This window comes from Cryptomeria japonica, chromosome 11, assembly GCF_030272615.1.
Source record: "Cryptomeria japonica chromosome 11, Sugi_1.0, whole genome shotgun sequence".
Lineage (NCBI taxonomy): Eukaryota > Viridiplantae > Streptophyta > Pinopsida > Cupressales > Cupressaceae > Cryptomeria > Cryptomeria japonica.
In genome coordinates this window covers 200,282,271-200,298,525 of record NC_081415.1, presented here as the reverse complement: position 1 = coordinate 200,298,525, position 16,255 = coordinate 200,282,271, and the positions used below count along the sequence as shown (strand labels likewise).

General features: G+C 35.7%; 1 protein-coding gene across 3 annotated transcripts in view; it reads right to left on the bottom strand.

The window, feature by feature from the left end:
* Positions 1-5,288: 5,288 nt before the first annotated feature.
* The window catches only part of LOC131041272 (vacuolar protein sorting-associated protein 36), a 43,996-nt gene continuing 33,029 nt past the window's right edge, over positions 5,289-16,255 (bottom strand). For 2 of the 3 annotated variants that reach the window (XM_057974318.2, XM_057974305.2), the window contains 6 exons: positions 6,871-6,964; positions 6,685-6,742; positions 6,431-6,500; positions 6,077-6,212; positions 5,801-5,885; positions 5,289-5,698 (listed from right to left, as the gene is read on the bottom strand). In XM_057974318.2, the coding sequence (XP_057830301.2) occupies positions 5,659-5,698; positions 5,801-5,885; positions 6,077-6,212; positions 6,431-6,500; positions 6,685-6,742; positions 6,871-6,964 (483 nt within the window). In that variant the 3' untranslated portion in view covers positions 5,289-5,658. The remainder of the gene's footprint in view (positions 5,699-5,800; positions 5,886-6,076; positions 6,213-6,430; positions 6,501-6,684; positions 6,743-6,870; positions 6,965-16,255) is intronic. The other variant, XM_057974311.2, reaches the window with a different exon arrangement.

The following is a 16,255-nucleotide window of genomic DNA, read 5'->3' as shown; positions in this document are numbered from 1 at the left end:
TTGAGTTTTAGCCATAGTCCTTTTTATTCATGACTTATAAATTCATCATCAACAATGAATTGGGTTGAGGCTAAAATTCTAGCATCATCTAATTCCTCTATCCTTGCCTCTTTGTACATATCCATTCTATCAATGGGTACATTAGTGGCTTTTGTATCCCTTGGAGGTGATGGCATAGGCTTATTTAATTCTTCTCCACCCACTAGTTATGTACTTTTGGCCACCACCTTAGTTTCTTCTCCTGCATCCAAAGAATATTCAACCAACGGTGGTTGCTCTATCCTCTGCCTCTTGGCTTCTTGTTATTGTGGTGGTGGGTTTGGAGGAGGAGCTTGTACAGACTCTATCATTTGTATTCTATTTGGTGTTGGAGTTTGCCTAATTGAAAGAGGCCTAGGAGAGGGTTTATCCTTCACCATTGGATCCTTTCCATACAATTTTTCAAATTTTGTGATGATTAAATTGATCCTCTCAATGAGATCAAAGATCTTTGATTAAAGGCCAGGGTAATCAAGGTTCGCCCTTCTAAATGATCTCCCACTTATTCTTTGGTATACTTGATCTAAATTCTAACATTTTTTTATCACATCCTCAAGGTAATACACCTGATGCTTATATGCTCCCCGCTTGATCTGCATCCTAAACTGATGTATGTATCCCTCAGGATCAAAATTTCTTGTCACTCCAATTTGCAGATTATTCCCCTTTGGAATTGAGTAAATAGTCTCCAATCGTTTCCTTAAGTTAAAAAAAAACCATACAATGAGGTAAGAAAATGCCTTTCTTCTGTGCCTCCCAGTGCTCTATTTCAACGTCATTCATCTGCCACATATATTCTAACAACGTCATTTTTTGAGGCACAAACTTAGGCAGGATGTGTGAAGGAACTGGTCATCCATAGAGCCTGAAGACAATGTGGTCGGTGTGTAAATAGCGATCACCCCAGTTGTAATTGATTTTCGAATCAGCCTTCCCCTCCTTCGACCTCAACATCATGACAATTTGTGAAGGCAATCTATACATATCTACTTTGAGGAAAAACGTGATTCCGATTACAAAACAATTCTGGAACACAACAAAATCTGAGTTGGTGTAATGTTTGTCCCATACAAAAATATAGCATTGGACATACATTCTTCTATTGTTCTTATCTATTATTGTAACCCGAAGACGCTTGTCCCAATCACCTCTTTCTTTAATAACAAAAAATGGCAAAGCAAAAAATAGAACCTGAAATTGATTGTTCTGTCATTCCTTTTTATCTTTATCAACCCATTATGTATTTCATAAGCAAGGAATGCAGCATAGTCAAATTTTAATCATGTCAGATAGATTATGAGTTTAATATTTATTTATGTTTTAACTTAGAATTTATATTTATTATTAATATTAAGTTTTATAAGATATATTATTCAATAAAAATATAAGGTAGAATATAGTTAATAAAAATTAAATTTAATACTTAATATTATATCAAATATAATGCAAATATATTATTAGTCATGGAATTAAAAATATACACTTAAAATTGTATTTATTATTCACATTTTATGGTATAGTCTTATATGTCTGATTATTTTATCATTTCACTTGTCCTTTTAAGAAGAATGAGTGACATTTATTATTGCAAATGATTAAGATAATACCTACCCTACAAGGTGATTATTAAAAGCTTGTAAGTATTATCATAATAATAAAAAAAATCTTTCCAAATAGCAACCAACAATTACTAATTACGATATGGTAATTTTCCACAAAGTACAACCAATGTAATATTTTATATTTAATAAGAGAATAGTAATGCTAACTAAAACTTATTGTAGAATCTTCTATCTCTCTTTATCTTCCCATCTCTCTCTCTCTCTCTCTCTCTCTCTCTCTCTCTCTCTCTCTCTCTATATATATATATATATATATATATATATTTGTCAATCCATATCTCTCTATATCTCTCCCTCTCCCTTTCCCTTCACATCTACTTAAATCTGTATATCTCTATCTTACCATCTACATCTATATCTTACCCTCTACCTTTACCTCTATTTCTCTTTATCTCTTCCTCTCCATATCCCCATTTGTCTCTATCTATATCTAACTTCAAGTACTAAATAAATTTATGCAAAAAATAGACCAAATTTTGTCCTAATTGACCTTTCACACCTCTTCTGCGTACCCATCATACAACAAGATGGGTTTGCTAGTTTAATTTATTTTGGCAAGTGGAGACCTGCCATCTCAGCATTTACATGGATGGGTTTGCTAGTTTAATTTACTTTGGCAAGTGGAGACCTGCCATCGCAGCATTTACATTTCCATGTAAGTGGACATATCATCACTGTGAAACCGAGCCCGCAAGATGCTTCAGGTCCCACCGAGCCTCCCCTGCGAGGGCGCAAGGAGACATTGATCTAATGAAGAGACGTTGATCTTAAATGTTGATCCTTACCCTTGTATGCTACTGGGCAGTCAGCATCAATATCATCGCACACGCTCATGACCGTTATCTAATGCATTTGTCATAGTCCACAAGGACGCAGGAAGCATTTGATTTAATTGGGCAGTGAGCGACCCTTCTTAGCCTGCTGACCTGCATCGACTTGAGCAAATAGTGACCATCAAATAGTAACTTAACACCCGCAGGACCACAATAACATCAAATAGTGACCATTACGGCTAAGGAAAGGGCCCCCAGTCCACCCGCAGGGATTGAAAGTCAAAGCGATAAGGGTTTACGGTTTAAGCATCAGGCAAAAATTGACACTTTCAAACATTAAAATGCAATGAATCTTTTTAAATGGGTAACTTTTATCTGAAACCTTTCTTCTTTTGTGATTCAAAAAAGACTAGTATAACATTATAAGATAAAACTTTAGATTGATTCTAATTTTCAATGTCATTTTGAGCTTCTCAATGTTTTAGCTTAGATGAATGCAGTGTTTCTAAATATACATTTAAGTTTATAAAATTTATATATTACAGTAACTTGACCCAAATGAAGTTCTTTTCAATCAACCTAGATTGAATTTGGTTCAGGTAGATCAAACAAGCATACTGGACAATCTTAGGATATATACATATTAAAGAATTAAGAATCATCTTTGCACTACATAAATGCTATTGCTATTTTAAATATCAAAGAGGATAGCAAACATAGCAGCTTAAAAAATATCACCTCAACAACCACAAAACCCCTAGTGGTTTAATATCTAAGACCCCATTAAGGATTGCAATTCTAAAGCCCTTTATTTAATTAGCCATTTATAAATAGTATATTGAATTTTTAGGGATTTATAATTCTCTTTCATATAGAGTACAATTTCAATTTCACTCTTATTGAGACATGTAGAAACTTATTCAACAACTACATTGGAAGAGCATCAATTAAATCTAGTATCTAGGAGTGTCTAAGTCATTCGTAAACTCTAATAATATATAAAACTAAATAATCACATCAATTAAATCTAGTATCTAGGAGTGTCTAAGTCATTCATAAACTCTAATAATATATAAAACTAAATAATCTCTTTGAGAGTCAACCTTGGTCAAGGTAAGGGGTCAAAAAAATAATAACTTTATATGCTTGAACATGATAGTTAGAATGACATGATATTATTGTAGATGCCTAAACCAATGCGGTCCAAACTCACCAACATACCCCTACATAAAATTGATATGTACCTAAGGTAAAGCCATAACTCACCTATTACCCTAATTTCTTTATACACTACTCATTGCAAAAGTGGCTATTGTAGAATATGTACAATGACTAGAAGCAAATGACGTTAGATAATGCCACATAAGCGACGTCTAACACAATTACTTGCAAATAAATGTTAGGACTTGACTTTTCAACATATGGACTAATACTACCTAGTTCTAATCTTGACGTAACAAAAGATTGTAAATAAAACACTAACCACTTAATTCTCTAATTCAATATTCAACTTTTACAAACTTGAATGGGTTCAATATCGATTCCCAACCATTGAAATTACAACTTTAATCAGAGTTGTAAGCTATATTAAGCAAATAATAATCGCCTTGCCCCCTCAAAACAGATGAGTTATACCTTCTTATTTAAGATAAGTCTTAAAAAGGATTATACCTCCACATGTTAAGGGTTGAACCTACATGTTTGACTTTACCTATGTTTTTTGTTTTGCCTTTTCTTATCCATAATATGAAACTAAAATTTGTTTTATGTTCCCGAATAGACTATTTAAATCACCTTGCAAATCAAGTTTACAAAACTGTACTCAACAATTAATTTGAAGTGACATCATGATATGGTTTAAATGATAAACATGGTTCCCTCCCAATATATTTTAGCACACAAGTAATGAGTCAAAGCATGCTTAAAGTACATTGCAGAAACATCCACAACTATTTTTCCAATAACAGAATTTTTAAATTCTTCTATTTTAATAGCACTGCACACTCGTTAAAGTAATTAAATTCAAGATACAAGCTATTCTCTGCCCTAATTTTTATGCATTAACTTTATAAAAAATGTTTTTATCAGAGTACCAAGTAGATATTTGCTTCATCCAAGGCCAAAAGGCATCCATACAACATATCAACATAACCCATTCATCATTAATGTGATCAGATTGGAGGCTGCAACACTCAGGCCTCTTCATAACGCTTTGTGTGGTGAGTTATGCAATGTCACAGCCACAAACCCTTCATCAGTTATCGTCAGATTGTAAAAAATTTAGTACCAATCAGTTCAACTAACCCCCAAAGTGATGGAGCACTATCTCCTTGGCAACAAATTTAACTATATTTCATTGACAAAGTGAGCTACTCAAAGGGATTGCAAAAGCCTGGAATCATAACTACTATATGTGAATGAAAACATAGCAAAGTAGGAAGCGGCCTCCTGAAAATTATTTAAAAAAAAATTCATCCAGAATAGAGCACAATACCTTACTGGCATCTAATTCTCAACCCATTAGAAAATGAACTTGTACTTCGTTACAGTGCCAGTGCTTGTGTCATCAACCACAATATTTTCACGATGAGGGAACCCACATTTTCGAAAAGGTCATTCTCATAAGATAATAATATACGGAATCATTCCACAGCTAATTTTCATTCTTTATTCATTTAGGCAAACAAAACATATGCACACTACAAGCATTCTACCAATTTTAGGATAACAGATAAATAATTGCTCCATTTCAGAACAAGAATACAAGGGGCGTTCTAAGGATTTTATAATCAATACATGTATTCTGCAAATTTTATAATGATAGATAAAAAGCATTAGTCATTGACACGACAAAGAAAAAACATCTCTATGGAATTTAAGTCAGGATAATAAATACAGAGGAACAATAAGTAAATGCTTATATGTTCACAATGGCCTGCCATTCTTGCAGAATGATATCTCTTTTAAAGTTTTATTAATTGGCACTGGAACAATTGTAGAATATAGCAGATGTCGGCTTTAAAGAGTGACTACAAAACGAACCTGTCCACGGTAACTCAGGAAGGTAATCTACCATCCATTATTAATTGAGACAAGCTGTCCTTTTTTTCTGAGTGACCTGACCAATATTAGTCACAATCCCCTCCAGCATGGCAATCAAATTAATCACCAATATAGACCATACAACCATGGTCTGAAGCAGAATCTTATCAAACTACAGAAATTTACAGTTTCCTATCATTGGAAAGGTGGAATTTCTTTTCTCTGCATTTTGAAATTTCAATGACAAAAGTCTCAGATCAGTAAGAATAAAATTAGCTTTCCAATTATTTATTAGAAGAGTAAAATGCATATTGCCACACTTACATGAACATGTTGCTTGGATCAACTTCCTTGAAAAAATTAATATAAAACCTAAGGCCATCGGGACCATCATCTCGACATAAGAAACCTGACAGTCAAAGCAAGAAATAAATTGCAAAAAAATTAATTATTTTAACACACAAACCAGCCCAGAACATACATCTAAAAGACGAAAACATCACAATATTGGAAATTATTGGGAATATCAAAACAAGAAAAAGCTGCATTCATTCATGTATAGATTATAAATCCAGCAAAGAAAACAACTCAGGAGGGCACCTTTACTCTCAGCCGTAAGAAGATATTCCTTTGCAAGTGCCGGCGCAACACCCAAGGTTCTTGCTGCCTCACTTGCACCAACTCCTGTTTGAAAAGCTTCAGGTTTTACAACAAGGTCTGTTATTCTTGCAAAAACCTGAAGTAAAACAACTAAATATTATTAAATACAATGTCAAATTTTATTCCAGCATTAAAAAAAAGAACTTTCAATGTTTTATAGAAGCATGGGATTAAACTCTATATAAAATTATATTTCTTTGATTCCATTTCTTGTCAGAACTAACATCAGCATTGAATGCACCAAATAATTCCAGAGAACAATTTGACAAATGAAAGTATCTGAATTCGACCAACCTCAGCATCACTCTGGGCTTTAGATTGTATAACCATTACTCCACTTTCAAACCGTCTAAGAATTACTGATCTGTCGAGAAGATGTTTGTTAGTTACTTTGAGAAATAAGTACTACACTCCATCATCAGAGATTTCTTCCAATTGCTGACATACATTCACAGGAATAAAGAATGGAAAAAAATTTGATTCTATACTAAAATAATTTTAGTATCAAATATTAGGAGTGCAGAGTATCAATGTCCTGGCAAGCATACACATTTAGCCTCTCCCAAATGGCACAAGCTCGCAGCAAATCTTCTGGTGAAATGAGCTCTGCCAAAACCAAAACATAAGAGTAAGCCTCCAAAAAACATTTTGAAAAACAGTGAATATCAATCTCCAGCATGTATTCCTATGTGTTATAATTAAATTATTGGTGTCTAGTATTCCTATGAATGCACCTGTCCCTCGAGCACGATTGAACATACAATATACATCAACCAGGGCAATCATGCCTCCGGCTCTTTCCAGTGGTATCTTTACAAAATCTGCCAACTGTTTCAAATAAAAATACTTGATTAGTTACTTCAGCAGCATAAGGAAAAACAAATTTTCTTTTGATATTGCAGAACTGTCTGCTTTCCAAGAACAAATGGTAAAACAATCAGTGAGCTCTGGCCAAAGCATATGCAGAACATATATGTCGATATATTAGGAGGTATAAAGCATCTGAGATGTCAATTTTGGCATCACAGTATAATAGGCCTGCATTCACTGAAGATGGTGGAAGCATCTCTCATTTATGCTCAACACTTGATAATATCAAGTGAAATGCATATAAAACAGTTCCAAAAATGCTGAAGTTTTAATCCTGTGCTCAAGGAAAAAAATATGCAATTTTTCATATCATGAAACCAAGATCCTCTATCCTGTGCTCAAGGAAACAAATATGCAATTTTTCATATCATGAAACCAAGATCCTCTAATAAATAAAATAAATTTAGTGTCACGTAGTAGACACATGAAGACATCATATATTTCATAGTCTTTACACTTCAACACCAAAACATTTACACTTAAGATTTCTTAGAAGGATAAACAAACCACCAATTATTAACAAGAATAGTCAGTATTGATTTTCCTCCACTAGAGCAACTACATAAGCCATAATATAAACCAAATTAATGATAAGAAATGAGTCACAGAAACATTATCCAAATATCATCTGGAAAAGAAAAACCAAGAGAAGAACCCGGTAATTATTGAAGATGTTCCTACCTCCAGCCTAACCCACCAGACCCCTAGGCGCAGAACCAGGCAGACTACGGCTGAGAAGGGCACGAAAATGAAAGAGAGTCAGATTGCTCAAGAAAACACCGACTTGAGGTTAGCCAAGGCAATGATGCTCTTGGTGCAGGATGCAGAAGAAACCATGAAGAGTTTTAAAATTTCTTGTTATGTTGGGCTTGGGGTCAATTTCTTGCTGGCCTCTTGCTGTCCTTTTCTCTGTTGTTGGTTTTTTTGCTGGTCTTTTGCAGCTGTTGTGTTTTGTTTCTTTCCTGAATATCTTTCGAATGTAATGGGTTTCGGGTCCCTTAAAACCTGTTTTTCCTTAATCAAAAACATTATCCAAATATCAAGTTACTTTTATGGCAAAGTAATGCTTTAATTCTACCAAGAAGGACAAAGCATTTTATTACTCCAGGAAATGGCATAGAGGATTCAACAACAATAATACGATCACAAAATAAAAGTGTAGCCAAACCGAGGTCTACACATTGAGAACCTCAAAAAAAAAATTCACATCCTCAAGAAATGTCCTCCCAAAGAAAATTCTAGGATAGATCTTTGCAATTCTCTTATAGATTAGAGATCAACAAATTAAAAGAGCGACAAAATTCCAAAAACATAACAGTAAATAAAAAACTGGTGAGTAGAAACCTCCGAAAATCCTTCAAATACATGGCATTTGCCATTCAAAGGTTACTTTAAATATAAATGATATAGCTTCAACTTTTCTTTTAGTTGTGTGCATTCCTTGCCAGGCCCTTTACTGCATCAGCACTCTGGAAAATAAGTAGACAATATGGTCACCAGGAGACGTGGGTACTTGGAGATGCCAGAGACTGGTACCGGTACCAGTAACGGCTAAACTTCAAAAACAGACGATGGGGTACTTGGAGATGCAACATTTTTTTGAAAAATAATTTAATAATTTCCAAAAAATATTATATATAACTTTGAAAACAAGAACAATAAATCAGCCATAAGAGCAGTAAATAGTAAAGGCAATTTCTCTTTAGACCATTACAATGACAGGAAGTCCTTCATACAACTGTTTATGTCCCTCTCAAAAAGTCTCCACTTAACTTTGCATGGATTTTTGTACCATCCAAAATATCAACATGAAACATTATGCAGGCTTATTTTATTTATTTGCCTTTCTTTCTGTCTTTTAACACGTTTCGCCCTAAGTTTTCTGGCGGGAGGCGTCAATTTCTGGTCGGGAGACTTCAAAAATGGCAGGAGACAACAGCCAAAAGAACCATGTGCATCAACACATTTCCGGGGACGTCTCCACTATTGGAGAAGCGTCTCCATCTCCCAGACGTGTCTCAGGGAGTGTGAGATGGGTCTCTCAGTTACCATGGTAGACAAACACCATATTTGTGTACATCGTCTCATATTGACATTATTGAAAAAGTCATACAAGCACATTGGTAAGTCTTCCAGGTCATTTTCAAGTCAGAAGCACCATAAAAACTTGGCTGTTAATGTGAATCATACCAAAAAAGTAGTAAGCAAGTAAATTCAAACCAAACGTATGTGCATTTTCATATTTATCACTCCAAAGTGATTGGAGCACTGAAAATAACATTATTAATGCTAGCTAGGTCTGACAACTTTAAAGACGATTAAAAATAAGACGAATATTAGGAGTGATGAGCACACAGGTAGACTAAGAGGGGGGACAAGGTGGGAATGGGGGAAGCACGTGAATCAATATAAGAGAATCTTTAACTTATTAAAAATTCAAGAAGCACAATACAGCAATCACATAAGATCTACTAATTTAAGCAACACAAGATTTACATGGAAACTCTTTCGCCACAAAAAGGACAGCTTGAATCTATTGTCCAAATTCAGCCAACAATGAAATTCTCTTTACAAATCTTCATAGGCACCAACTCACTAGAGACACCAATCCCCACCACTAAGCACCGACTTAGCAAGAGACACTGATCTCTTCTAATGAGAGGCACAGACCTCGAAATTAACAAAATTTCATCATCTTGAATATTGTATCTTCGATAGATGACGATCATTTGAACGAACTTCATAAAATCTGCTCACTACTTCATAAAATTATATTAATGGCAGTCATTCAAATCTGTTCCATAAAATCTGCTGTTCAAATATTTGTTCTGCTCTTCTTCGTAAAAAAATTATGGATGACAATCATTCAAATCTGCTGCTCAAATATGCTTGCAGATCTGGTCTAATATGTCTGCTCAAATCATAGAGATATTTCTTTTATTGTCTTCGTACCCCAAACTCATCTTCAATTTACACCATATCATGCCTCTTCATGAAGGCAATTCTTCCTCAAGGAGGTTGGCCACTTGCGAAATAATAAATTAATTTTTATTTTTACTTTCGCAAGTTGGGTGACCATATAATCTCCCATTTTTCTGACCGATTCTCCAGCAAGGTCATCTGGCATATTTTATTCCCATTGGGCTATTATGAAAAATTATAAGGGAATAAATTAATTAAATTAATTATTTTAAAATTGTCCCATTAAATTAAATCATAAGATAACTTTATTTAATTAATTTAATTAAAATGATTCAAATATAGAAAAAAATAAATAGTATAAAGTCACTTTATTAAATAAAGTGTTCTAAAAGCCTTGAGGAGATTAATTTGGATTCTTCTAGAAGACTCAACTAGGCCTTTATAAGGAGATGTTTGCAGATCATTTATCATCACATATTGATTTGTTATTTACAAAGTTACTTAGAAAGCTTGTTTTGCAGGTTCACCATACCCTAAGACATAAACCCTTGGTTCAATCGGTGGATTGGATGAAAACCCGTCAAAGTTATAGTGAGATCAGGGATCACTTGGAGTATTTACGTGACCATCCTGGATGGTTTAGCTCAATCTTCAAAAAGAAATCAGAAACAGATGAAAAGGATGGGCTGAGTACTACAGGAGGTGATAAGGAGTTGGGCAAAAGGGTGTATATTACAGGAGAAAAGTTGGGACACTTATCCCCTATCAAAAGATGTTCTTCTCAGATCATTGGAGGAAGTGGCAAAGTGTGTGCAACAGGTGAAACAGTCACCCTCTCAGCTGATCCAAATAGCAATAGCTCTGACAGTGAACTCTTTGGGAGAACATAGATTGCTGAGACACCCAGATAAGGAGGTAAGACTAGTTGTTTCTAATTGCCTAAGTGAAACTCCTTACAAATATAATAAAATGAAAGAGGTTTTTCAAGTAATCATTGAAAGTTTTGAAGGGTTGGGAGAAATCAGTAGTCCTTTCAGTAAAAGGGCTATGAATTTAAATTTGATGGCAAAGGTGTAGTCATGATTGACTGCAACTGTGATGATCTTATTTTTCAGATGTTCCATCATTTTCTTTTTGCTATCAGTGAAGATCATGTCCAATCCATTCATGTTTTCATGAGATTCATTATGATTAAAATTATTGATGAATATTATGTCATTTTCCAGCCTCTCATAACTTTCCTATTGGCTGTTTATAAACAAGTGTTGAGACATGGACCACTAGGACTCGAACCTAGGACCTTCCATACGCTGCTGGAGTGCTCTACCACTAAGCTACTGGCCCCTCTTGGACCAGTCCATCGTCGGTCTGGGTGTGGCTTATTTCCAACACCAACACCCCCCCTTAAGCCACACCTCTCGTGTGCTTGGGGCTCCTAGCCTGGACCTAGCTCTGATACCATGTTGAGACATGGACCAGCTAGGACTTGAACCTAGGACCTTCCATATGCTGTTGGAGTGCTCTACCACTGAGCTACTGGCCCCTCTTGGACCACTCCATCGTCGGTCCAGGTGTGGCTTATTTCCAACACCAACAACAAGAATTGGTTATATCTACCATAGAAACAATAGTCTGCAAAAAATTGCAATTATACCCGATTAATCATGAATCCTGCAGCCAGCCGATTTCAATGATTTTTTGCATTTAAATCATGTTAAAAACCCCCAAAAATGACAAAAAAAAGTGAAAAAAAATCATTGTAAAAACTTCCAAAACGCTAGAAAAACTTGTGAAATTACTGAATTGCTTAGAAATAGGGTTGATCCGAGATGGAATTAGAGTCAATGTGGAATCAACATTGAAAAGGTTTGTTATTCTTTGTCCATTTTTGTAATGTCCCCTTTTGGGAGGACACTAAATATTGCCCAATACACTTGTAGAATTGTTGCAAGTTATGTATATTTAGTCTGCTGTAGTAATTTGGACAGATTCAATTTGATGTTGTTTCCCTCTTAAAATGCACAGGTATGTTGTTTATATCAATCTGATCTGCTACCTATACTCAGATTTGTGTGTGTGTGTGTGTAAATCCTTTCTATTCCAACAGGTCTGATTCTCTGGTTATTGATTTAATGTTTCCTCTACTTTTCCTTTGATGGTTACTTTATTGTTGTTTACAGATTTGTATGTTTTCTAATCTCTTTAATAAGTGTTCATATCATTCTTGCAGTTTTCTTGTAATTCTGATTTAGGTCTGCTACTAAATCTGCTTTTAACACTTCAGATATTTTGTTCTATTCTATGGATCCTCCCTTCTCAAATGAAAACTTCTCCACTTTACATCCTCCAATGTGAGGGAGAGTCACAACTCTTCTTAATGGTCACAACCTTTCACAATAACCACCCTTCGAAAGAGTCACAACCTTTCATCATTGTTGCCCCTTTGAAAGAGTCACTTCCTTATCTTCTTCCCATTAATGCTTCTTTAATTCCTTTGCTCCATTTTCCCCTTTTTTTCCAAATGAAGTTCTCTTATCTCCCTTTGAAAGAGTCACAAATTAAGCTTACCTAAATTTTTATTTTTATTTTTATTCTTTTATATTTTAATTTATTTTTATTATTTATTGATAAATCCTATTTTTACAAGGGGGGGTTACAATTTGCGGGGGGGTCATCATTCCCCACACTTCACTTGTTCAAACCCATGACCTAAACCACCCAACAAAGGTATAAATCCCGCAAGCTCAATGGCCCAGCAGGGGTTTGAACCTTGGTGGCTGCCTCACCAATGGAGTGTTTCTACCACAACACTAAACATCTAAAGACATATATAATATATATAGATATAGATATATGATATTTAATTTATAATTGATATAGTTAATTTTTGCTCAAACAAAGAAATACAATTCATTATGTGAGAAATATATCCAAAGTTCTCCACAAAATAAATTTGGATGGCAACAAACAAGCTTACATAGTTGTAATAAAAGAGCCTCCAGCACACAATCATTAAATTTTGTCTCTAACTAAAATAGTAGTTGCAAGCTAGGTATTGCCAACACCAATGACTTGCTAATCTTTTACTTCAGCTAAACAAATGCCTTTTGTTGAGTTCTACCCCATATAAAAGACTTACCAATTGCCATCACGAAATATAAAGCATTGCAACTGTGGAATATGATTTAATAAGCTTTCTCAAATATTGAACTACCCCTAGAAAACTCCTTGCCTCAATCACTATGAAAGTCTTGGATCACTTCAAAATGGCTTCCACTTTTACTAAATTCCTAACAATAGCTGGATCTCTGTTTGAAAATTTTTGATCTCAACTATTTCATAGACTTAGCTAATCTTTGATCTTAGACTTAGGCAACTATTTGGTGTATTTGGTGACTGCCCTTTTAAAAAGTTAATGAATATTTGCCTATGTAATCAGCAATATGAATATAAACAACAAAAATCTATTTTCTACAATGATGGGTTAAACTCTATTTTATTTATTCTATATATCTCTATGCTATGGAAATGCCCTTAAGTTTTAAAAAAAGTAGTTTGTGTCTATTTTTCTACAATTTTTTATGATTTTTTAAAATCCAATTTTTTACCCACTTTTTCTAAAAAAATTGTACTTTTGGTGTGCTAATTTTTCCCACAAACAATTTTTGTTGCTATGATATAAAGCACTGCAATTGTGGAATATGATCTAATTAGCTTTCTAAAATATTGAATTAACCCTACAAAACTCCTTGCATCAATCACAATGAAATTTTTGGATCACTTCAAAATGGCTTTCGCTTTTACTATTTTTCTGTTAACTTTTGATCTAAGTTACTTCATAGACTTAGCTAATATTTGATCTCAGACTTAGACAACTATTTGGTGTATTTGGTGACTGCCCTCTTAAAAAGTTAACTGATTATGTAATCAACATTATGAATATAAACAACAAAAATTATTTTTTACAATTCATGCGTTAAACTCTATTTTGTTTGCTCTTTATATCTCTATGCTATGGAAATTCCCTTAAGTTTTATTAAAAAATAGTCTCTTTTTCTCAGTGAACCATGGGGACGCGTCCCCCCCCTTTTTGGGCGCGTCCCCCCGTCAGAGACGTCTCGGGGACGCGGGGACGGGGACGCGACGTCCCCCGCCGTCCCACCACCGCCACCCAAACGCCACCGGGACGTGGAGACGTCTGGGCGTCTCCGTGGGAGACGCCTGGGCGTCTCCCCATCCCTCAAGAGACGTCCAAGCGTCTCTCGAGGGACGGGGAGACGCCCAGGCGTCTCCCGCGTTCCCACGCGAAAAAAGACAGTTTTGTTTATTTTTTTAAGTTTTTTTATAACATGTGCTTTTTGGGGGGGGTTAAGGGGTAACCCTAATTGGACGTGGGCCCCACCCTACCCCCCAAAACAACACAAAAGCATGTTTATTTTGGATTTCACTCTCATTTTGCAAAACTGATTTTTTTTCCAGCAGCTTGAAGAGGAGGAAATACTTGAAGAAGATTGATTGAAGGGGTGAGAAAAGTGACTACAAGCGTGATAGGAGCTAGAAGAAGCAAGAAGAAGAGGAAGAAGAAGATTCTTCTACATTTTGGAGAGATTTTTCAAGCACAAGGTAGGGTTTTTCAACTTTTTCTTGTTTTTTTTTTGTTTTACTTTCTGATTTTCATTGTTCTATGTCATTTTTGGTTTTTTTTTCCCTATTCATCTCAAGACTCAAAATGAGATTTGATGTTGAATCTTGAGGGTGCCCTCAAGATTCAACATCAAATCTCATTTTGAGATGAATAGGAAAAAAATTTTAAAATATATTGTTAAACAAGGCTGATTTTATTTTTATTTTTATTTTTATTTTGTGAAATGCAGTGTCAATTTGAAAATTTCACAATGAGCTCCCAAGGCACGAGTGAAGATAACATGGAAATCCATTCTCATAGTGAGAATGATTCAGAATATGTACCTGAAAATGAGGGGGGTGACCATGGGGCTGATCTTGGAGCCCAATCTAGTTCTATGGCAAGTGCAGCAGCTAGTACAGGTTGCCCTTCAGAGTTGTTGGCACCATATGCTAGGGGTCATTTTGATCCTAAGTCTCCTCTAAAACAGTTTGCTTCACAAATATCAGTACAAGGCACTGCATCACATTCAAGTGGGGGAACAAGGAAGTGGAAGTGCAATATTTGTGACAGAGAATGGTTCGGTAGCATTAGCAGGGTGAATGCACACTTTCTATTTTGGAGAGGAAAAGGCGTGAAACATTGTAAGTTTTTGGAGGAACCCAAAAATATACAGTACAGAATTGAGTTTAACAAGCTTTGGGGGGTTCCAGATGACACAAATATTTCAATGCCTACTACTTTGTCTGCTAGGGCATCACTTCACGACAGCCAGAATGTGCCAGTGCCACATACTTCTCATGCTTCGCAGGCGAGAGGAATGATGTTTGGATCTCCATCTACTTCCACTTCTACTGCTGCCAGGGCTGGGAAACGTAGGTTGCATACACCACAGAGCAACCCCATTGCTGATATGTTTAATGTGCAGCTGAGAGATGAGATAGATGAATCCATTGGCAATTTCTTCTTTGCCAATGGCATTCCATTTCATGTTACACGGTCTCCTTATTATAGGAAGATGATGGATATGGTGGCCAAGGGAGGACCATCTTATGTGCCACCAGGGGAGACGAAAATGAGGACCTCGATCTTGGATAAAAGCTATTCCAAGATCAATATTTTGATGGAGAAGATGAAGGCATGTTGGGCGGCATCGGGGTGCAACATAGTTATGGATGGGTGGACGAACATTAGCCATCGTCCACTCATCAACGTCATGGTCACATGTGCAGAGGGCCCATACTTCCTTAGAGCAGTTGATTGTACAGGGCATCGTAAAGATGTTGATTTCCAGTTTCAAATCCTCAGGGAGGCTATTGAGGAGGTTGGGCCACAAAATGTGGTCCAAGTAGTGACAGATGCAGCCTATGTGTGTAGAGCAACAGGGAGACTCGTTGAGGCAGCCTATAGACACATTTGGTGGACCCCATGTTGTGTGCATGCCATGAACAATGCACTCAAGGACATGGGGAAGATTGACTGGATTAGAGGAGTGGTCACCGATACGAGAGATGTGCAGATGTTTATCTGCAACCACCACACTTCACATGCACTCTTCAGGACCTTCGCGAAGGAGTTCTTGAAACCAGTTGAGACTAGATATGCATCCTATTTCATTCTCTTGGAGAGAATGATTGAGTTGCAAGAGGCATTGCAACTCATGGTTATGACTAATGAGTGGAATAGGTGGGCTGAGGCCAAGA